The sequence below is a fragment of the Cnephaeus nilssonii genome, assembly GCF_951640355.1.
Source record: "Cnephaeus nilssonii genome assembly, chromosome: 14".
Taxonomy (NCBI): Eukaryota; Metazoa; Chordata; class Mammalia; order Chiroptera; family Vespertilionidae; genus Cnephaeus; species Cnephaeus nilssonii.
Genome location: NC_137085.1, coordinates 15,710,196 through 15,733,817, shown reverse-complemented (window position 1 = coordinate 15,733,817; position 23,622 = coordinate 15,710,196). Strand labels below are relative to the sequence as shown.

Sequence of the window (23,622 nt, the reverse complement as noted above, 5' to 3'; positions counted from 1 at the left end):
TCTTTCTCTGAGAAACAGAAATGATCTGGCTCCTCAGTGTGACAGCTTCCTTTGAGGGAAATGCATTTGTGTTGTTTTCCTGCGCCTGGATTGCTAATTTGGGGGCGTCCTGTGTAATTCACTAAGAACACGGTTTCCGAGCGTGTCCTCCATCAGGATTTGACATCAGTTCCCACACACTGCACTGCCATCTCTGGAGCCTGATAACTAAACAGTTTGCCGCAACTGGGCTGGTTTCTAGACAATGGAGGCGGCTGCCCCACACTCTGAGCATTTTTGCTTCGTGCAGACTGTCCTGCTTGGAGATCCCCGCTCATCCCTCCGTGGTCTCTGATCCTGATCTCCTTTTAAATTAGAGAATGGTTTTCTCTTTTTCCCCATTCTGCCCCCTTCTCTCAAAAGGAGATATTAATAGGCTTCATAATGGGTAGCTGGGGGGGGGGGGTAATTTTCTGAGAGGCAACATGGTGTGTTAGAATGTTCTAGAAGGGAAGCGTAAGGAGTCTTGCCTCTCCTCTGTCATTAACTCCTCCATGACTTTGAAAATCCCCCTCTTCCCTGATGACCTCTTTCTGGCAATATTGTGAGAGTCCACACCTGGGGTTGCAATAGCCTTTAATATGCTATATGCATTGTTAACCGGAGCTGCTTCCCCTCGCCCCCTAGGTGTTTAGATAGTGGCTTGTGTTTTTTAAAACAAATATTGATCATTTGTTAGCTTCCACCTTATAGACACGTCTCCAGGTAAAAATAAGCTCCCTCTCTGCACAGAGAAGGATGAACACAAAAGAAATTCTATAAATAGGATTTTATGGAGTGGAAAAAGTTGGCGTCTAAATTTCCCATGAGGTGTCGGTAGTTGTTGAAAGGAAATGGGGATGATCATTTCAAATCCTTCTATACTTGGGATCCTAATGAACTTGAATGATTTGTGATTCTCTCCCATCATCTGTGCCCAAATTCCTTTGATTCTAAAAACAAAACATCTCTTCAAGCTGGTTCTGCATCATGGAGGAAGGCTGGGAGTATTTGCCACTTCCCCACATGTTCCAGGCACTGAGCTAGTCCTCAAAACAGCTTCGTATGGTGAGTAGCCTGATTCTTGTACAAATAAGGAAATTTAGATGCAGAGAGTGTCAGTGCCTTGCTCAAGGTCACACAGCAAGTTCAAGGTTCAGGATCCTGTGCGTTTGGCTGCACAGCTCACTTTTCCCATGTACATTGCTAGCCCATCTTTTCTTAGGAATTTTTCTGGCTTCTCATGGTACCATATTGCTTGGACTCCTCTTTTACTGAAGAATTTATTCTTTAGTCATTTGAAGAACTGCATCCCAGGACAAAAAGGGAAACTGTTCTTAAGGATTCAGGGCTACCAAGGCTTCACATTTTTACCCCAGGCTCCGAGGCCACTTCCACTTCCGAGAGTGGTACCCGAGACTGACTCGGCTTTGCATCACTTACTGGGCCCACAATACTACCTGCATGTAGTGGACACAAAATAAAGTCTGCATTGAGTGGATGGATGAATGAAAATTAATTCTAAAGTCTTGACCCCCAGAGTCCTTCCCTTTTGGAATGTCTATTGAGAAAGTTATAGCCACAGATACGAATCTAGGAGGACCTGTATCCCAGTGACCCTGTCATTGTCCCAGCTTTATATCCCAAAGATTCCCAGCGTGGGCTCTCTAGAGTCTCCTGATTTCCTGCCTCCCCCGCTCCCCCCCCACCGGCCCCCGAGACTTTGTGTCTTGCATCTGGGTTCTTCCTGGGGCCCAGGGCTGGGCCACCTCCCCCACGTCTCCTCAAAGCTCCCAAGTCTACCACTCTATCCTCCAGGGGATGACTTGATGTGGATTCCAGCTGTGTAATTTCTAGCTGAGTCTCAGCTTACCCATCACTGAAATGGGACTAAGAATACCTCCCTCGTAGAGTAGTTGTAAAGATCCAGAGAGCTAATAGGCAGGAAAAGGCCTGGCATGCAGATGGTGCTCCCAAAATTGCCTACAGAATCAAAATCCTTTTAAAACACTTCCTGCCCACTGCAGCCAGCATGGATTCCTCCCATCCCCGCAGCAGATGTTGCGATCAACTGTACTTGCCGACATCACCAGGGAGAACGAGTTTCCTTGGAAAAGGGATAAGTGGAGAATTCTTTTTGGTAAATTACAGCTCCTGCTAAAAGTTCGACACTTCTATTTTCCACCTGTCAGGAAAAAAAATAACTACATACCAGCGGTCAGTTCGGTTTCACTCTTTATACTCTATTAACCCACAGAGCAAGCAGCGGCACTCCTGTCCTGGGGGGAGCAGGGAGCCCAGAGGACACTGATATGATAATTAGAGAAAACCGTGGAGTTCCTGATGAAGCTTTGGAAGGGAGCCGTGCAGGGTGTTGGAATACCTGGGGAGAGATGAGCCCCGCCCCAGGGAACCCAGTAGAGATAGTCATCGTGGTGACCGGGGACGTGACAAACTGCGTCCACTGACATGTTGTTACTGAGGTTCAATAACTGTGCGCTGATGTGCTTTGAAGTCTGCCACGGTGACTGGTGATTGAAATATGGAGCCAGCCCAGGAGGAAGCGGATGTGAATTGATGGCTTGAGAAACATGCACAGGGCTGGCGGGGAAGAAAGGGAGGTGCGGGGAGAAGCCAGAGAGTGTGTTAGCGTATAAGGAGCACCAGCCTCGTCCAGGCACCTGCCGGCACACTTCCGGCACCCTTGTTAGGGATGTGCGTGGGATTGGAGAGGGGCCTCTGAATGCCCAAATCCTGCTTGCCAATCAACCCCTGGCCTGTCGGGTTCCTAAGAGAGATAGTCTCACAAGGAATGATGATAAATGGAAAAGCAAAGAACCCCTTTATCATTACCTGGGGGGCGATGGATGTGGACATGTTTGGAAAAGTTGAAAGCAGCATTGAATGTAGTTCGGCCAATGGACAGCTGGCCCAGGGGTCTGGCTTTCAGGACTTTCAGGCAAATACAGCCAGTGTTGGGACTCTCCTCACAGCACAGGCCAGGCCAGGGGAGCTGAGCCCTGCACCCACACGTTGACTGGCCAGCAGCGTTTCTCCAGACTGGACAGGGCCACTCACCACAAGGTCAGCCGCAGGCAACCTCTCACAGGCCGAGCTGGTTCAAGTTCTGGAGGAGGAGAGGAGAAAGGAAAGAGATAGAGAGGGAACCAAGAGTTATCGCGGACCAAGCAGGTGCCAGGCACCATGCCGGCTCCTCATCCCATCTTCACATCAGCCATGTGGGCGGGTATTATCTTCATTTAGAGAACAACAAATAAAGGCTTGGAGGTTTAAGTAAATCACCCACAGTCGCAGGATTTCAGTCTTGGTCTGTCGAATGCCCAAATCGTGCTCTTTTTTGTGTGCCAGACTGCCTCCCACATTTCCAGACCAAAAAAACACACCAACAAATAAGACACAATTGGGGAGGAGGAGGATTCTAAACACCCTCTGTGACTTGGACAGGGCGCACCATTGCTGACGTCAGACTGAAAACCTGGCTCTCTTGGCCTCTCTGCTCCTAAACTAGGGGCCATCTGAAGCTCAGAGCCCTGCCCTCTCCCTCCTCCTGTGTTCCCAGGTGACTCCCCTAAAGTCAGGAATGAGCATCAGGGGTCCCCAGCGATGCTGCCTCAGCCCACACACAAGGGCGTGGGGATCCTTGCCATTCTGCTCTGTGAGTCCTGGGCTTACAGTGCTGACTTGGGCCACGTAAAATCTCTGGGTGACAGACAGATGGGTGAAGTGCAGAGGCCTCGAGCCCATCTGCAGATTTGGCCCCAGGACTCTCCTGGTGAGTGTTTCCTGCAGCGGGGGCGGGGGGGGGGGGGTCGCTTCTGCACAGCAGTGATGCCTTCACGGGTGCTGGTGACGCGCTGTTATCATTGGGTCACCTGAGCATGCCTCTGTCAGCTGTGGGGCACTGGCCGGAGAACACGGCACTGCAGGCCCAGCTTTCCTTCCCTCTGCAGAGACCAGCGGAGGGGAAAGGGAAGACACGTGTAGGGTGTGTTTTGGAATGTGGAGTCCCCATTTCCTCTGCAGAGCAGACAGAAACCTACATGGATGTGTAGGGACAGGTGCGCACACTTCATTACAGATGACTGCTCTTTGCAGCCTGTTAAAACCCTAATTAGCTAATACAGGAGCCCACATGATCTAACCTCAACTTACATTTCCAGCCTTCTCTCCCACCATTCCCTGCCATGTACCCTTCCTTAGCTCCAGCCCTGGGAAGGGAAGGCCTGTCGTATAAGGAGCACCAGCCTCGTCCAGGCACCTGAATATAATTAGAGAAAACCATGTAGGGACACAGCCCAGGCAGAGGCCTGGACACAAGACAGAACAGGACGAGTTTGGCCCAGCAGTGACGTGTCCTTCCTGTCTTTTACAGGAATTGCAAGCTGAGCAGCAGCAGCTTGTCCATGGCCGCTGTGGACATCCTCTACATCGACATCACAAGGAGATGGAACTCCATGACCCTGGACCAGCGGGATTCAGGTACCTGGCGACTGGCCTCTACCATGTCCCGTGGGAATTCAGTACATTTTCTATTCCTTCTCTTTCGGGGTCAAGGTGGGGGAAGGAGGAAGGTTATTCCAACAGCGTGAGGGATTGTGCTGAATTTGAGTTCAGGGGCACTGTCTGCTACAAGGCTGTGCCCACCCAAATTCTAATTCCCCCAGTAGAATCCCTTGTTTTTTGCTTAAGGCTTTGGTTCTATTCATACTGGGAATACTCTGTCACCTGTTCATTCATTCTTCCCTCTGCACACACTCACTGAACACATGCTGGGCCAGGCCCTGGATGGACCAGAGTGAAGAGTGCTCGGTTCTCACCCTGAAAAAATGTGCTGTTGAATGGGAGGCAGATGAGAGCACAATACTAGTGCCGTGGGATATGAGCTGTGGGAGGGAAGCACGGAGAGGCTCTCGGGGCACCCAGGGGGCGCTCCTAATAAGGGACACCCGCAGAAGACGTCCTGGAGAGCCAGGAATGCCATCAGCTGATGCACAGGGTGGGACAGACCGCCTCCGGCAGGGTGCTGCCTGTGAAAGGCTCTGGGAACCCCAAGTGGCTTAGGTGGGCTGGAGCGAGAAGGGAGGGGAGAAGGGGAGGATGTGGGTTTGCAGGGGCTGCTGAGGCCTTGAAGGTCACACGGACATTTCCACTTGAGCCTCCAGGTTACATGGCGTCAAGGCTTCAGTTAGAAGGATCCACCTTTAGGTGGATGAGTTTCTGATCTTTTTCCTTATAAAGGGTGTTTTTCTACAAAGTCATAATAACCATACCTGACATTTGTACCGCTCATCACAAAGTTACAAAGTGCTTTCATGCGTACCCCTCAATAAGTGTCCCCGTGTAGAAGGTATCACCGGGCTCATTTCACAGATGAGTAAACTGCAGCTCAGCTCACCTGGCAGCTCCGGTCCCTTGGCACCGGCTTCCCTCCGAAAGGGACTCGCAGAGGAGGGGCACCTGGGAGCAACTTGCTCCTGTGATTTGGTGGCGAAGACATGCAGTGGGGTTGGGAGGTCCAGGTTGGAACTGACTCTGCCTGTTCTAGGATGTAAACTTGAAAAGCCATTTCACCTCCTAATCCCGTTCTTCTCCTGTAAATGGTGCCAACGATGCCTGCTCTCTAGGTGCTGAGGCCTCCTGTGTCAGGGGCGTGAAAGCCATTAGAGCCCTTGTTGGCAGTTAATCTTGTTAGTAGGCACCCCTTAGGGAGAATCTGGGGTGCGCCGTCTGACAGCACACGCTCCCTGCCAGATCCCGCGCACACCTGTGGTCTGCCCTGGGCCACAGCCTCCTGACACAGGGACCAGCAGGCCCTTTCTGCAGGCTCGGTGCTCAGGCTGCGTTTGCTGATTGGCTTCACAGTTGATAATGATGCTCCCACCTGCCCATCCATTGTCGGGTGTTTCCTACGTGCCACGCCCTCTGCCGGGCCCTTTACATGTGCAGCACTGGCTAGAATCCTCCTGGAGACAGGTGTGGTTAGCTCCATTGTACAGAGAGGGAAACTGAGGCTCAGAGACATGGCTGGTAGGTCAGGCCCTCACTTCACACTGCCACTGCCCCTTCTCGGTTGCTTTGTCCTACTACTTGGTCCTAGAGTAGGATGACCACCAGCTCCCAGCCTTGCTTTAATTCAAAAGCAGACCTCGGGGAATAGCAACATCGTTGAACCCACAAGGTGAGCACTCCCGTGCGTCTCCACAGTGGGCGCCCCTCGCAGCTTCCCTGGCAACAGGAGGGTAGGCAGATTAATTACCATCTCGGGGGCCAGAGCGCTCATGTGACAGTTGAGCAGACAGCTTTTGCTGACGCCTTCAGAAAGTAAAGAGTGTTTGCTCTGTGAGTTGAACGCGGGGAGTGGTGGCAGGATCCCAGGGAAGGGGGCAGCCGAGGGGGTGGGGTGGCAGTGGAATTATTAAATATTGAAATTGATCAGGAGTTGCCGCAGGAAGCTATTTATCATGTTTTATTGCTTCAAACTAGCATTACCATCTGGCCCATTGTTAATTCTGAGCAGCTTTTCCTGTTTTGTTTGCCTCTTAAATTGCTCCCTGGACATGGAATCCATGGGGGGTGTCCACAGTTCAGGCAAGGAGAGATTTTCTGGGGTCTGCCAGCTTTCTGGGGTCTGCTGACCAAGCTAAGGAGATAAGAAAAAGACTTATTTTTAGCGCATTCTGACAAGAGAATCCCCGGCTGGGACCCTCCAGGCCTTGCGCCTGCCTCAGCCGAGAGTGTGGAGTAGTGATAGTAATAGCTACAGTGTTGAGATGGTCTTGTAGGTGCACACATCATTGCTAACCCTCACACCAGGCCTGTGAGGGGGTGAGCGTATCCCATTTTACAGATGAGGGTCCCGAGGCTCCATGAGCAAAAGCGACTTGTCTAATATCCATAGCCAGTGCATGGCCTCTGGCCCAGGACACCATCCCCAATCCAGGGCGACGCCAAGCAGTGCTTCATCCTTTGATTGACTGAGGAGGGGTGGGGCTTGTGAGGCAGGAAGGTGAAAGGTCGACTCTCAGCGCACAAGACCTGTGCAGGAAGGAACTGGAGTGGGAGGTGGTGCGGAGTCCAGGTGCCTGTCTCCCCTTCCTTCACGCTGGAGCTTGTGCCCCATTTCCATCGCTTCTGAAAGGAAATGACAGGGTCTGGGGGAGAGGTAGTGCGGGCTGGGCGTGAAAGCCAGGAATGAGAGCCCGTCTGTGCGGTGATCTCAGGGTCACTGCCGTCTCTGGCTGGTGCCCAGTCCTTGCCCCCTGAGAAGACTGGTCCAACGCCCTGATTCCCAAAGAGAAGGAGCTTCTGATGCCTCCATGTTCTTAGGACCATCCAGGAAGCGACTGATGGCAAAGGAAGGCATGGTGGTTGAGTGGTGGTTCTCCTTTTGGCGAGTCAGCAGGAGACCAGGGGGTCCTTCCTTCCCCCCATGGTGCTGGGTCCAGGCGTCTCAGTTAAGTGCTGGCCAGAGGGGTGGGTGCATGTTCCAGAGCCGCTGTGGGGCTGACAAGAAAGAAGTCAGAAGAGTGGTGGAACAGGGGTTCTCATTCTCAAAGGGCACACACTCCTTCATTCACAAGCAAGGACTGAACATGTTAGCGGGTATTGGGTCCTATGGAAATATATCAAGAGAAGTCATATTTGTAGATCCCACTGTCAAGAAAAAGAATAGTAATAGAGACCATTTGCTGAACATTTACTATGTGACAAATAAAAAATACTTGTTATGAATGCTTATTATGAGATAAGGGCTCTTATTCCCATTTGGCAGATGAGAAACCTGAGGCTTAATGAGAGGATGCTGGGATTTCAACCAAGAGCAGCCTGCCCATTGCCTTTGCATTATTCCCAGTTCTGTAGCCTCTCAGTGCAGAGGACGCACAGTTGACACATAGGATCAGGCAGGGCCAGAGCACAAAGAAAAGCAGCAGAGGAAAGATGCTGTGAGGGTTAAGAGCGAGAGCACGTATAAAGCACTTGGCATGATGTGTGACCCAGAAAAGGCACTCACTATGTGTCCTGTATCCCTGAGGGCCTAGCACATGGCCCAGAGCACGCAAGAGGATCTCGCTCGGTGTCCAGTGAATGTCTGATGAGCAGACGAATGTCAAAATAAAAAATGCCCGCATCCCCGAAGCAGGGAGATGTGAGTGTGGGAACCAGGGCTTGGAGTAGCAGTGATCTGCTTGACAGGGTCTCCCTTTCTTGTCCTCACTGTCCAGCCAAAAACGCCAGCCAGTTTGGATAAGATCATCACCCAGTACCCACACCAGCTGTGTCCAAGTGCTCATGCCCCGTCCCCTTTCTACAAGGTAGCCCAGACCTTCCTACTGCCCTGATGAGACTTCGGTGCCCACGCAGGGGGTTAACCTGATTCCTGAACCTTTATGAACCTACCCTTGAAATGGAGAAGAAAAGGGGTTTGTAAAAAGAGCAGTGAGGGGGAAAGAACTAGTAAGAAAAGGCATGCACGTTCTAAAATCTAAATCTCAGACCATCCTTTTGAATAGGCTTGTTTTCTATTGATTTTTGTTTCATTGGGCCAGGTGCACAGGATTGGATTAATCCTAATCCTTGGTTCATGAGATACTTCCATCCTGGTCCATGCACAGCCTACTTTTATTTAGTTAACTTACCTTTAATAATGGCATAAGCATTCCCTAACTCACCACCCAAAACAAGAGCTAAGACCTGACAGTAACCCACATATAACAGGTGGCTCTTCACGACACCAGCCCATTCCCCGCCGCTCCCACCCAAGGGACCCTCCCCTGCATCCGGTGCTCATGGTCCCTCAGCAGGCTGCCTTCCTCCCTGTTAGACTGTCAGTGACTGTTCAGGAGTTGATGGAATTTAGTAATTCGCAACCTCACATTCCCCAACAGGCCAGTGTAATTGTCATTTAAAAAAATTAAAGATTTCAACTTCCAATTTTAGCATTTCTAGCAAAACACAGGAATCCAACTGAGGGCATTATCAGCACCACTGGGGTGTGGGAGCCTCTGGTTGCACAGCATCAAATGAAGAAATGAGTCTGTCAGTGAAGTTGAAGTTACTTCATATAAATTGTGCTCACGAGCTGCTCCTCATCATTGAGACTCTGCTCTCAACTCTTCCCAGAGTGGCCTCTCACTTCTCTGTTGAGAGACGAGGACAGCATTCAGATTGGGCAATGAAAGGAGGGGTCGGTGGTGTTCTGGTTGAGAGGCAAACATCTCACTTGCGAAGGGGACATGTGAGCCCAGCACCTGGGCATCTGACACAGGACCAATGTCTTGGGGCTTCTGCCCCCTAACAACTGTGTTCACTTTGTAGCCAGATGTTTTGCTGTTTTAAGATATAAGCTAAAGGTCCCTCCAAGTAACCAAGAGAACAAGATTGCAAAGCAAGAAAAAGTAGACTGGAGAGTCCCCCCCCCCACCACCACCACCCATGTGAACATGAGTGAGGGACACCTGTATGCGTGCACAGCACACATGAGCACATATACACATCCCTTGTTCACAGAGAGAAATCTAAGAGTGACATGGCTTAATGTCTGATAGACGTTTTGACCGAATAAGAAATATTTCCTCCACTGATTGAAGAATGCCTGAGCTCCGTGCCCTCCCTCCTGGGGCTGCCTCGGTTTGACTGGCAATATAACCAAAGCCAGGGGCTCTGGGAGCCGCCACGCCTGCCTTCGAACCTGGGCTCCATGACTTGCTCCCTATGTAGCCTCTGCAAGTTGTGTACCTTCCTCTGAGCCTTGTGCGCGCCCTCTGTGAAGTGGAGCTGATCATGAAATCATTGACATGGATGAAGCGAGACAAGGCGTGGGAAGCACTCAGAGCAGGGTCTGCCGCAGGGAACGCTCAGTAAGCGGGGGCTGCTACTGTTGTTACCCTGTTACTCTCACTGCACCCCTCTGAGGAAATGCATCCTGGACACTTATGCCAGGCGCCTGCAGGTGTTGGGAGCAAACAGGAAGAAGTGCCTGCCTTGAGATGCTCACAGCCTGGGAGAGGGATGGGACAGGTGGCAACAGACATCCCTTGGTGCCCGACAGAGTGTTGGGCCCTCCTCACCTCTCTCTCCAAGACTGCCCTCCCGCCTTGGCCTGGACTGTTGCTGTAACAGCCTAGTGCCAGGCTGCCCCTTTGACCTACACTGTGTGGCTGAGGACAGGAACCCCTGGGTGCAGCTCAGACAAGTGGGGGCGGTGGGGACTGAGAGGCCCGGGAAGGCTGGGTTGCAGCAGGACATGCAGCGAGGAGGCCTCAGGGCTGCAGGCCTGAACAGCCAGGACCAGTCTCTCTTTGGTCCTGCCGTGGTCTCTGAAGACCAGTCTTTACCATTCCTCCGTATGTCTGCTCTCACACTGGTGGGCACTTGCTGACTGCCCTGGGATGACCGTGTTGGCCACCAGCCCTCTTCTACATCACCTCTCAATTCAGAGCCGACCACCAGCTGCCTGCAGTCACTGGTCTCATGACTCCAGCTCAGTGAGTGGGGGCCTGGCAGACTGGACCCCTTCCCACTCACAGGCCATCAGTAGCCCCACACACGCTCGCTCCCGCCAGGTGGCCGGCCACCTTGGAGGTCCTCCACTGAAGGCACTCGGCTGTGCAGGAAACCCCTCCCCTTGCATACACTGTCGCCTCCAGGAGCCTTCCTCAGCCCTCCAGCTGGGCTAGTCCCCCTTCCCATGGCTCCAACAGCATCCAGCCCTGCTCCTTGACCACACAGATCACGGTGCTAATTCAACACTGGAATGAGAGTGTGGTACCTGCCCCTTAAGCTGGACTAACCTCCATGAAGAAGAACGATTCCCCCCTCAAGCCTGGCGCTGTGCCTGGCACAGCAGGTGCACAGCAAACCCAAGTCCAGTGGAGGAGGCATTAGACCCTGACAATGAGCTGATCCTGTGGGTGCCTGAGTCGTGTTACTGTTTCTCCCCAAATTTCCTCAGTGGACTTCAGATCACCTGCCTCCTATATTTTCATTAGCTGGAATGAGCCCCACTGAAATGTATTTGGTTAACTAGGTACTGAAATATTTGAAAGTATTTTTACTTGGAATGTTCAGCACAGCCTCGCTTATGCACATACACGGACGCCCCCCTCCCTCTGAAATTCGGGGACCATGGATAAACTAGGCAGGTTGCACGCAGCGCCTCACACGACGTGTCTGGCACAAGTGACATTCTTCAGCCTTGAAATCATCTTGGAGTCAGATGGGCCTCTCTGGATGTGCGCCCTACACGCTTACCAAATAGTCAGTGTCAGAATTATTTTAATAAAAGCAAGTGAGCCAGGAGAAACGCCAGCTCCCTCTCCCTCGCACAGACACCTCCTCAGCCGTTAGCGGCAGGCTGCGCTTTCTGTAATTCCGCTTTCCCTTGGTGAGGACCTCCAGGAGCCCTGTGTTCACACCACAGCCCCTTCGTCAGGCCAGCGCCTGCTCTTCATCATCCTCTCCTCACCTCCCGGATGCAGGGACCAGGAGCCCCGCCCACTGTCTGGCCTCAGGACCCTAAAAAGAGAAGAGGAAAACAGGAATGGTTTTTTATGCAGCAGTCCCCTTTTCTCAGACTCGCTGCTTACCCTTTCCAGATCTTGCAGGAATAGCGGCGGCAGTATGGAGTGTTGTGGGAAAAGCATGAGCAACAGAGGCAGACAGGCTGTTCAATACCCCGCATCTCCCTCTGGGAGCCCCAAGAGGGGGCACTTCAGCTCTAGCAGCTGCAGTTTCTCTTAAAGTAGAACGGGTGACATCCACCTTGCCTTGCTGTAAGGATTTAGTAAGTAAGGAAGTGAATGGGAGCTCTTTTTCTCTTTGTTTTAACCACCATAGTTGTTCCTGGCACGTGCGTATGGTTTACAGATTACAAAACAGTTTTCCAGTCCATTTGCTCATACTCCCGTGGGCTCAGTCTTACCCACAGGACTCCATTTAGGGAGGAGGAGACCAAGGCTCAGAGGGGTAAAGAGGTGCTTGGGGGCAGAGCTGGCACTGGGTCCTGAGATCCGTCCTGTGCTGTCTGGGGAAGTGACAATAGTCACAAGCTCCTGACAGTGGAAGGACCATGTCAATCCAAAAATGTCCCCAGGCCCAAGAGCCCAATTCGGTGATTGGGGCATCCCTAAGCGCTGGGCAGAGCTGTGTTTGGTATCTCTGAACCATAGTCCATGGGATGGATGCACTACAGTTTTTTAATCCATTCACCTACTGAAGGACATCTTGGTTGCTTCTGATTTTTGGCGATTATGAAAAAAGCTACTATAAACATCTCATTTGCAGGATTTGGGTGAACATAAATTTTAAACAAATGTGGGCAAATACCTAGAAACATGATTGCTGGATTGTATGTTAAAACTATGGTTAGCTTTTTAAGAAATTGCCAGTCTTCAAAGTGGCCTTACCATTTCATATTCCCACCAGGAATCATTGCGAGTTCCTGTTGCTTCACATCCTGTCAGCACATGGTATTATCAGGTTTTTTGATTTGGCCAATCTAACAAGTGTGTATAGTGTGTTATAGATATTCTCTATCAAGTGGAGGAGTTCCCCCCATTCCTAGTTTGCTGAGAGGTATTTTTGTTGTTTGGTCGGTTGGTTGCTGCTTTGGTTGATTGGGTGTTGAATTTTGTCAAACGCTTTTCTTGCATCCATCAATGTGGTCCTATGATTTTTCTTCTTCAGCCTGTTGTTGTGAAAGATTACATCATTTGACTTTTGAATGTTCAGGCAGCCTTGCATGCCTAGAACAAACCCCCCTGGTTATGGTGTAGAATTATTTTTATACATTGTTTGATTCAATTTGCTAACATTTTGTTGAGGATTTTGGCTTTGTGTTTATAAGAGATATTGATCTATAGTTTTCCTTTCTGGAAATGCCATTATTTGGTTCTGATATTAGCGTATGCTGGCCTTATGAAATGAATTAGGATGTGTTCCCCTCTGCTTCTGTACTCTGGAAGAGATTGCAGAGAATTTGTACTGTTTCTTTCTTAAATATTGGGTAGAATTTATCAGTGAAGCCATCAGGGCCTAGTGCTTTCTTTTTTGGAAAGTTATTAATTGTTCATTCAATTTCTTTAATGGATACATAAGCCTATTCAGATTATCTGTTTCTCCTTGTGTGAGTTTTAGTAAATTGAATCTCTCAAAAAATTGGACCATTTAATCTTAAGTTACCAAATTTGTGGGCATAGAGTTATTCATAATATTCCTTTATTATCTTTTTAATGTTCACGGGATCAGGAGTGATTATCTCTTTTATTTCTGATGTTAGTAATTTTAAATTACTAATTAATAGTCTAGTAAATCTTCTTTTTTTATTTCTTGGGTTGCCTGACTAATTAGTCCTTAATACATTAATTATTGATCTTTTCAGAGACCCACCTTTTCTGTTAATTCATTTTCTCTATTGAGTTCCTGTTTTTAATGTTATTGATTTATACTCTAATTTTTATTATTTCTTTTCTTCTGCCTACTTTGGATTTAATTTGCTCTTCTTTTTCTAGTTTCCTAAGGTGGAAGTTCAGATGATTGATTTTAGATATTTTATCTTGTCTAATATATGCATTCAATGCTATAAATTTCCCTCTAAGCACTGCTTTCACTGCATCCCACAAAATTCAGTAAGTTCTATTTTTATATTTATTTAGTTCAAAATATTTTAAGATTTCTCTTGAGACTTATTTTTGACCCATATGTTATTTAGACATATACTACTTAATCTCCAAATACTTTGGGACTTTCCCGTTCACTTTCTGTTGTTGAGCTCTAGTTTAATTGCATTGTGGTAGGAGAACAAACAGATTTTTATTCTATTAAATTTGTTAAGGTGTGTTTTATGGCCCAGAATGTAGTGTCTTGTGAATGTTCCATATGTATTCTGCTCTAGTTGGATGAAGTGTTTTAGAAATGTCAATTAGATCCAGTTGATTGATGGTGCCATTCATTTCAACTATCTCCTTACCGATTTTCTGCCTGCTGGATCTGTCAATTACTGATGGAGGGGTGTTGAAATCTCTAACTATGATAGTGGATTTGTCTATTTTCTGTGCAGTTCTATCAATTTTATATGTATTTTGACCCTCAATTATTATGTAATGCCCATCTTTATCCCAGATAATTTTCCTTGTTTTGCAGTCTGCTTTATCTGAAATGAAAAAGTGATTCCAACTTGCTTTTTGGCTGATGTTAGCATGATCTGTCTTTCTCCATCTCTTTACTTTTTAATCTATGTCTGTGTTTAAGGTAGGTTTCTTATAAGCAACATGTAGTTGAGTTTTGTTTTGTTTTTTATCCACCCCAATTAAAAAATAATTTTTGTCTTTTAATTGATATATTTAAACCATTCACATTTAAAGTAATAATTGATATAGTTGGGTTAATAGCTACCGTGTTTACAACTGCTTTCTACTTGTTGCACTTGTTCATTGCTTTTTTTTCCAATCTTCCCTTCTTTTCTGCCATCTCTGGTTTTAAGTGAGCACTTTATATGATTTCATTATTTTTCTTTTTTAACATATCAATTATATTTCTTTTTTTTAATTCAGTTGTTGTCCTAGCGTTTACAATGCACTTTTCCAACTATAATAAATCCATTTTTAAATAACACTATGCCATTTCATAGAAAGTGCAGGTGTCTTGTGATAAAACTATTCCCATTTGTTCCCTCCTGCCCCTCACAATGTTGATAGTATTTATTTCACTTATTCCTAAAATATTATCACCTAATACATTGTTGCTATTATTACTTTGAACAGTAACCTATTAGATCAATGAAGAATAAGAAAAATTAAAAGATTCTATTTTGCCTTCATTTATTCCTTTTCTGGGTCTGTCATTAATTTTGGAAACTTCTCAGCCATTATTAGTTCATATAATCTGTCTCCTTTCTTCTCCTTCTGGTATTCCCATTACACGTATATTACACGTTTTGTCATTGTCCCACTGTTCCTGGACATTCTCCTTTCTTGCATTCTTTTTTCTCTTTGCAGTTCAATGTGTGATGTTTCTATTGACATATTTCCAGCCTGACTGATTCTTTCTCTGGCCATGTCCAGTCTACTGGCAAGTCCATTATGGGCATTCTTCATTTCTTTTATGGTGTTTTTATTTCTAGCATTTGCTTTTGATTCTTCCTTAGTGTTTCCATCTCTTACCTACATTACCCATCTGTTCTTGAACATTGCCTATTTTCCCCATTAGAGTCCTTAACACATTATTTATCTTTATTTTGAATTTCCCATTAGATAATATTCCAACATCTTTATCATATGTGAGTCCAGTTCTGATGCTCACTTTGTCTCTTCAGACCATGCTTATTCTTGTCTTTTAGCAGGCCTTGTAACTTTTTGTTGAAAGCTGGACTTGATATATCTGGTACTAACTCAAAACTAAGGCAATCAGGCTTTTAATGTGAGGCTTTATGTTAACCTGGCTGGAAGCTGGGCTATACTTAATGTTCACTGCAGCCGTGGGTGCCAGAGGCTTTTGTTTCCTTGGTTTATTTTCTCTCCCTCTTGCCTTTGGGTTTCCCAAAAACTCCTTTTTAAATAGAGTCTTTGTCATGCAGCCCACTCAGTTGTAATCCACGGTTGTTATATTGGAGCCCTACTGATGTGGTGGTAAAGTACTGCGGAGAGAAAACACTTTATAACCTTGTAATTAAATCAGATTCTTCCTGGACTGTGACTTTAGAAGTGTTTCTGAACCGCAATTCTTTGTCTTTAAATTCTAATGGCCTGTGAAAAGCTGCACAAATCACAAGCATTCCAGAAGTGTTCATCATACAAACGCTTTCAGAGATTTTCCATGGAATCCCTGGTGAAATCTGGGTTTAGTCCTTTAACCTGAGAATGAAGTGAGAACCTCATGAGCTATCTGATCAGGTTGCTGTCTCTAGTCAAGTAGATGGTCGATTTAGCCAAGACAGAGCCTTACCATCTCTCTCATGGGGCCAACTCCAGTAGTCACTGGTAGCATTCTCTGATGTGTGTTCATCTTACTGCCACAAAATGGTAGTATTTACAACCAGAAAGGCCTTAGAGATCATTTATTCCAATGCCCATACTTCACAGATGAGGAACTCTGAGACCCTGGCGAGTTAATGGGAGAACCACCTGCTTTTCATTGACTTTCTACCTTCCCTCCCTGCTCTGTTTCTAGATCTTTCTAAGAAGTAAATCACACATTTCTTTTTTAGATAGCCAGCATACAAGTTTGTGATGAAAACTACACTCTGCTCATCCTTCGTCCCATGGAGAGAAGAGAAAGTAGGGTCATGCCCTTGGAGTGCCCAGCATCCCACGAGAGGACTTGGGAGACTTCCATGGCTGGGTGTCCTTGACCTCCATGTATTCCCTGAGGTCTAGATAAATCAGTGGTTCTCAACTGGGGGCAATTTTGCCCCTTCCCTATGGGACATTTTTGGTTGTCACAACTGCGGAAGGAGGTTGCTATTAGAATCTAGTGAGTAGAGGCCAGGGATGCTGCAAAACATTGTGTAATGTACAGGGCAAACCCCACAATAGAGTCCTCTGGCCTCAAATCTGAAAGGGGTTGAGGCTGAGAAACCCTGAGATAGAGTATACCCCTTGAGTATCTCCACAACAGCTCCATGTGTACTTGAAATGCTTCCCAGAAGGCAGTCCCCAGAGCTGTGGGAGCAGTTCCCTGTGCCCCACCACAGTCATAAGATGCAGCTGCTGCCCAGCTCAGGGCACAGGATGGCAGCCTGCTGGGAAAGGGAGCACACCTGGACTGTTCATGAGACCTTACATGACTGAGGTGCTTTTTTCTCGGTAGTAGGTGGGTATCTCTGCCCACACTTCCCCACAAATTGCGTCTGTGAAGGGAGGAGCAAGCTTATATAAGCGCAGCCTCATACAACCTTCTGTCGCTTTGGCACTCCAGGGCCTGGGACACCCGCTCCCTCCTGAAGTCTCAAAGGAACGTGGTTCTGTTCTGAACAGGCCCTGCAGGATAAAATCAGAGTTCTTCAGCCTTGAGATTGGCCTGGCCAGCCTCCTGTCCACCCTCTGCCACCCCAGCCCCCAGCCTCACCCCACTCTCCTCCCACACACCCTGTGCAGCAGCCACAGGCCTCTCTGGCCAGGCCAACACGCTGCCGTCTATGCCTCTGGTCAGGCACATCGCCCTGCCTGCCATGCCATTTCCTATCTTGATGGCCTGGACAGTGCTCACATGTGAGACCTTTGTGAAGCTTCCAGGCCCCTCTCCCTCCTTCCTGTCAGTCATGCCCTCTTCTGTGCTCTGTGGGTTCCTGGCACATTGGGCCCTTTATTCTCAGAGTAGCTATTTCCTGGACCCCTAAGGGTTCCCTGTTGCTCACCTGGTTAACACAGGTCACATGACCTCAACTCTACCCCTTCTTCTGCCATTGATGCTGTGTGATCTTGAACGAGTCACTTGCCCACTACACTCGGTGCACCTGGTAACCAGCGGTGGCACTGTAGTGTGTTCCTCACATGGTCCCAAGTAGAGGAGGTGATAGAATCCTCACCAAGCTCAGAACTCTCCCTAACTCCCCATTTGCAGTGGTCCCCTCGCCCCTACCCAGACAGCCCCCTGCTCCTGAAGTGAGTACGGGGAGAGAACCGTTTTCCTGCACTAATAAAATTACCTTCTCTAAAGAAGGCAATTTGCATGTTAATGTTTTGGGTAATTCTGTGCAGCTCCAATGCCCTCAGGGCTGCAATTTCTCGCTGACAAAGTGACAAAAATAAACTCCCGCATAAAAGAGCATTTCTCTTCTCTCATTTGTACTCTAAAGTGACATTCTTAATGTGAGTCAAGTTGAAACCCACCTCTCTGTCTTATTTTTGACACTGATCTGTCTCCCCTCACCTCTCCAAGTGACAGGCCGGTTCCTCAGAGCTCCTCAAAGGGGTCTCTCCTGAGGACAGGGCTCAGTCCACCTGCAGGGCTCCTGCCTGGACTCCTGTGAGTCCCGGAAGGCCCAGCCAGTTCACTGGGGCAGGCAGAGGGAGCCAGGCAGCGCTGCCTTTGCTGGCTGAGAAGGCGGTCTAACTGCCCCCAGCTGGACTATTTGGGAAAGGAAGAACAGCTGCAGTGGATGGAGATTCTGAGCCTCTGTCCCCAGCAGCAGACGGTTTCTCTGCCAGGCTTAGCCCCTCTGATGGCTTAAAGACAGTGAAGAAAGGTCACATTTACAGGGCATCTTCCATGGGCTGGACACCAGGTGGGGCCGCTTCCCTCTATGAAACCTCCCTCACCTTCCCCCTCCAATAAGAGCCAGGCAGGGTAGGTAAGAGTTGAGGCTCCCAAAAAGAGCCAGAGTCCCCTAGCAGACCCTGGGTTTGACCTTAGGTCTCTGTGATACAGAGTCGGGTTCTATCCTAAATGGATGCTGAAGGCTTGCTCACAAAATCCGTCAGTGACCCAAGCAGGGAAGGGAGGAGAGAATTGACATTTGTCAAACACCTACCACGTGCCATGAGCTACACAGATCGATTTCATTCAGTTAGTCAGCTGATGTTCAGTTAGTCAGCTGATGTTCAGTGAGTGCTGACCACATGGCAGGTACTAGTAGTGATGGGATGTGCAGTGACCAGTACCCAGGCCCCAGGCCCCTGACAGTCTAGGAGCAGAGATGGACAGACATTAAACACAAAAATAAATGTGATGACTTCTATGAAATAAAATAACTGTTTTTAAGGAGAATAGCAGAGAAGGCCTGATTTATATTAGGAGGTGGATCAGGGAGCTGAGATCTAAGTGCAAACTGGGTGGAGACCAGGGAAAGGGTGTCTGGCAGAGGGACGGCCCGTGACAAGAGCCCCAGCTGGGAAAGTGTGTGGCAGCTTCTAGGAGATGAAAGACAGCAGGGCGAGGGGGCAAGACATTAAACATAGGGGCACTCAGGACAAGGGGGTGCACTGGGTTTGGAGCGCTGCAGAAGAGGCTCAGAGCAGGCTACCGAATATGGATTGGGTTCCGAATGTTGTGGGGCAGCTTAAAGCAGGAGAATCCCCGGCTTGGTTCCTGCGTCTAAAAGGTGCTCTGGGCTCTGGTAGGAAGGGGGCAGGGTGGACGCGGGGACACCTGCCAGGAGGCTACAAGGGAGCCCAGGGGAGGGATGGCCTCTCCCGCTGTGGATGGGTGTGGTGGTGACGGTGGAGATGGAGAGCAAGGGTGTGAGGTACTCCAGATGTTGGGGGAGGAGTTTCAACAATGGTTCTTGGACTTCTGGCTTAAGCAAGGGTTTTATTTATTGAAATGGGTAGGATTTAAGGAAGAGTAGGATTCGGAAGGGAAGACCATGAAATCTATTTCTAAGGGGCTTTTAGAAATGCTAATGAGATATCCCAGTTTGGGGGTCAGGGGGAGAGCAGTCTGGCCTGGAGATAAGGACTGGAGGCATGGCTATTTAAAGCCTAGGCAATGAAGGACAGGAAGAGAGAAGAGAAGCTGCTGGGCCTGGGCCAGGTGAAGCAGAGAGAAGCCAGCAGAGGACAGGTGAGCCTGAGCCGGAGTTCCCAGGAAGATACAAAGAAAAGCAGGCCAGTGGGGTGTCAGAGCGAGAAGAGAATTTTTCAAGAAGGGAGGTGTCCACGTACATTAACAAATGCTGAGGAGAGAGCGAGCTAAGAGGAAGGGAAGGGACAGTTCCCAATCTTTTGGCAAAAGCAGTCGAATGTCCCCCAATGAGCGGAGGAAGGCCGTGGAGACAGCGGAGTGGCAGCATCTTTCTGGGAAATTTGGCTGATCAGGGAGCAGTGATCGAATGCCCAGTGAGATGCCCTGTCAAGGCCACCTCTTCAACAATGCAAGACCCAGGGTGTATCTGATGGCTGATGGGCATGATCCAGGAGAAGGGAAGAGATTGAGGAGCAGGGGCAGCAGGCACTAACTCCAGACCCCCTGCCTCTCCTTCCTTAGGGTTCTGTACGCTTGCCTGCCTCTCCCAGGCAATTCCAGGCTTCTCCTTTGCATTCTAACACTCCACTCCCCAGTTCCACAGCCCTCTCTCCCCTCCCTGTGTCCCCTTCCCTTCTACACAAGGGCTTGCATCCCCCTACCCCACCCCCACATCCACCTGACAGGTGGTCAGGTGGTATTAATCATCGGGCTGCTGCCTTACAAATCCTTCAGAGCCAGGCCATTGTGGGGAAGCGTGAGATTTGCTCTATGGGAAAGCAGCCCAGTGGGGAGGCTTTGCACATGTCAGCTCCGAGGTAGAGCACACACAGCGAGAAGGAGCCTCCTAGGGACGTGCTGGGCACCCCACACTGGAGATGGCCACGTGTGGGCTAGATGACCGTTGTTTGCAGTGTCAGGGAGGGCAACCTCGGCTGTGAATCTCACAGGGAAAGTACGGGAAGCTAGACAAATAGTGCTAGAATCAGTTTTGCCAACTCACGATTTACGGCTTCTTCCCCGCCTCTCTGAGTAAACCTGACACTGTGAGGGCAGACTCACAGAGCCTGGGTTCAAATCCCACCACCACCTCCAGTCTGGGACTCGGGGGAATGTCTCTACCTCCCTGCACCCCAGAAGCCTGCAGGGCCAACCAAGACAAAAGCAAAGCTTCGATATGTCATTAAACACAGGTGAACAACCAAAGGTGGAATGGGATCCTAAATGCACCTACCACCCAGATTGCGTTTAGAGGATTACCTGAGAGGGTCCCAAAGAGCTTGCCACAGTGCCTGGTATGTACTAAGCATGCGCCGTATGCCAGCTGCTCTTATTCATTCTTGTTGTTTTTGGTGTTATTATTATTATCATGTTAAGGTCTGGATTGCGTGATCTTCAAAGTCCTTTCTGGATTGCGTGATCTTCAAAGTCCTTATTATCATGTAAGGTCTGGATTGCGTGATCTTCAAAGTCCTTTCAGGGATTTTGAGCACTTGCTGAGGAGTGAGTGTTGAGCCTCAGAAGGTCCCGTTGGAGCCATTAATCACACAAGAAGTGTCTGGAATAGCACGAAGAAGTTGCAGGAAGTGGTGACCAGTCCTAAGACTGTCTTCCCAGATCATGACTTAGGGACTTGTGTCCATGCCGTGTGGAATCAGGGGTGACGCTGAATGGGACTGGACCTCTGGGGCAGTCTGGGGCAGTGGTGTGACCTGTGGTCAATGAAATGATGGAACAGCTGCCTTCATCTTTGATTATGTTTGTTATTGGTGCTGCAGGCCCCGGGGGGGTGGGGAGGGTAATGGTTTTCTGCAAAGTCTGTTTACGGTTCCTTCCTGACCCTTATTAGTTTTTCCATCTAGCCAAGGACAAAGGTGACGCTTAAACACTATGATTGTGAGAATGTGACTTCCGTGCCGAGCTCTCCCTTTCTTCTCTGGAAAGATGGGCTGGTGTGGGGAGAGGCCATGTGGAGCAGTGTTGGCTCTCAGCCCCACCACTCTCCCAACAGTGTGACCTTGGGCAAGGGAAGTGTGACCTTGGGCGAGGGAAGTGTGACCTTGGGCAAGTGGCTGGGCTGCTTGGGTTGCCGTGAGATTAAATGAGCATGCACAGGGAAAATGCACCGTAAGAGTCCTGGCAGGCAGAGCGTCCTCAGTAAATGTGGTGTGTGATTTTAGTTACCATTTTTAAAACATTCCGTAGCTGCCATCATCCCAGTGCTTCTGGAATCCAGAGAAATCGCCCAGGCTGCCGCTCATTTTACAGAGGGGAGAAGTGAGGCCAGGCGCTGGAGGTAACTGCTCAAAGCCACGCAGTGCACAGGCACAAAGACCTGACCTCCCTGCAGCGTTTCCTCCTGTGGCCCAGTCCCCACTTTACAGGCAAAGAAACAGAGACCTTGAGATGTGACAGGACTCACTAGAGACTAGACAGCTAGTTAGTAGCAGAGTTGGGACCCAGCCCAGCCCGTCTGACTGCCAGTCACTGTTCCACAGACCTGAATGCCACCTCACAGGGAATGCCCAGGTTTGCTGTCCCTGTGCAGTTCCTCGAGACACCCCCCCTACACACACACACACACACACACACACACACACACACACACAGGCCTGGAGAGACGCAAGTGATGTCTGGGGCCCGTGCGGCAGCAGACGGGGAGCCAGGCTGGGGGTGCCCAGGAGTGGTGAGCGGACTGGGAAGCTGGTGATTAACCACCGGAGTCACGCCGCCTTCACAGATCGCTCTTGTGGGGAACATTCCACCGCACGGAGAGGAATCACTGAGCTAATTCTAGTCAAGATCGCTCAGCTTTATTTCCTACCGACGCTTCCAAACGGAAGGCTGTGTACTTACACATTTAGGATCGCACTGTGAGACAGAAACGTCTCTTCTGGGTGAGTAATGGGAAGGAGATTTAAGGGCTGGGAGAGAGAACGGACTGGGAAGCGCTGCCCTAGCCCAGCTCACCAGCACTGTGAAACCGAACTCCTAGCAAGGAGCTCAGTGTGTTCCAGAGGAAAAGAAACCTCTCCTAGCCAGTCTGGGGCAGTGTCTCTGGCAGCCGACAGTGATTTAATTATCTCACATGCAAATGTGCCCTGTGAACTAGAAGATGATTCGTGGATGTCAGATGTAGGCAAGAGCGTGCCATAGGCAAATGGCTGGGCCTGGGAGTCGGATGGGCGTGGGTGTAAGTGCTGCCTCACCCACTTAGGGGGCCATGACAAGCTGCTTGCCTGTCTGGGTGTGTGTTCCTCAACGGTAAATGGGAGCACTTGCAGCAGCATCGTCTTCCAAGCATTGCTCTGAGGGCCAGATAAGGAAACGGATGTTCTTTATAAATTGGCAAGTGCTGTGCACTCGCAGGTATTATTCTTGTTTCCATCCTTAAGCCCCAAAATAGACGATGGGATTATCAGAGAGCAGCCACCAGGGCTGTCACTAAGCCAGTGCAGGACCCCTCCCTGGGAGCGGAGGGGGGAGGACTGGAGCCAGAGGAGCCTGTGGGCCCGCCCTCTGCTGCCGGATTGACAGAATGAGGCCATCTTCTGTCAGGGGCCGCATCCCAATATCCAAGTGGCCGTCTGGGTGAGAGACGTGCGTACGGCTACAACTGGAACGTTTCAAAGGCCGCTTTCTCCAGCGACATCCGTCAGCCCAAATGGAGTTTCAAAAAAATACTCAACAGCTTACCTTGGGGCGTGGGAGGCAGGTGGGGACAGCCTTGTGCAGAGCCTGGCAGACCGACGGCGCCTGGCTGCTGGCAGCCCACAGAGGAGGAGGCCATCCCTCACTTGCTGCAAGGCGGGCGTCTCTTCTTTCTTCTCAGCAACTGGAATTAACACTCCTTGCAGCCGTGGAGTAAAGAGTCAAGATAGTGGACCTGGGGTCTGCCGCCTCTCAGCTATGTGTGACTTAGACGGACCTCTAATGCGAAACGGGTTTGAGTTTGATGCTTCCACCTACCTGCTTCATACGGTTTCTGTGGAATTAAGTTAAATAACCACACTTAGCCCAGGGCCATGCACTTAATGAGGGCTCAATAAACATTCACTGTTATTGTTTCCTTTCATTACTTTTACTGTAATGGGTCACTAAAGCAATGTTACCAAAGACATGCTTCCAACTCTGATCAGAGCTGCGAGGGGTCTTAGGGGGCAGGGAAGAGGGTAGGATTAGTTA

The 23,622-nt window shown here is 49.3% G+C and overlaps 1 protein-coding gene across 1 annotated transcript in view; it reads left to right on the top strand.

The window, feature by feature from the left end:
• The window catches only part of TTLL11 (tubulin tyrosine ligase like 11), a 193,253-nt gene that overhangs the window by 159,729 nt on the left and 9,902 nt on the right, over nucleotides 1-23,622 (top strand). The window contains 1 exon segment of the mRNA XM_079789791.1: nucleotides 4,412-4,518. Coding sequence (XP_079645917.1) covers nucleotides 4,412-4,518 — 107 coding nt within the window.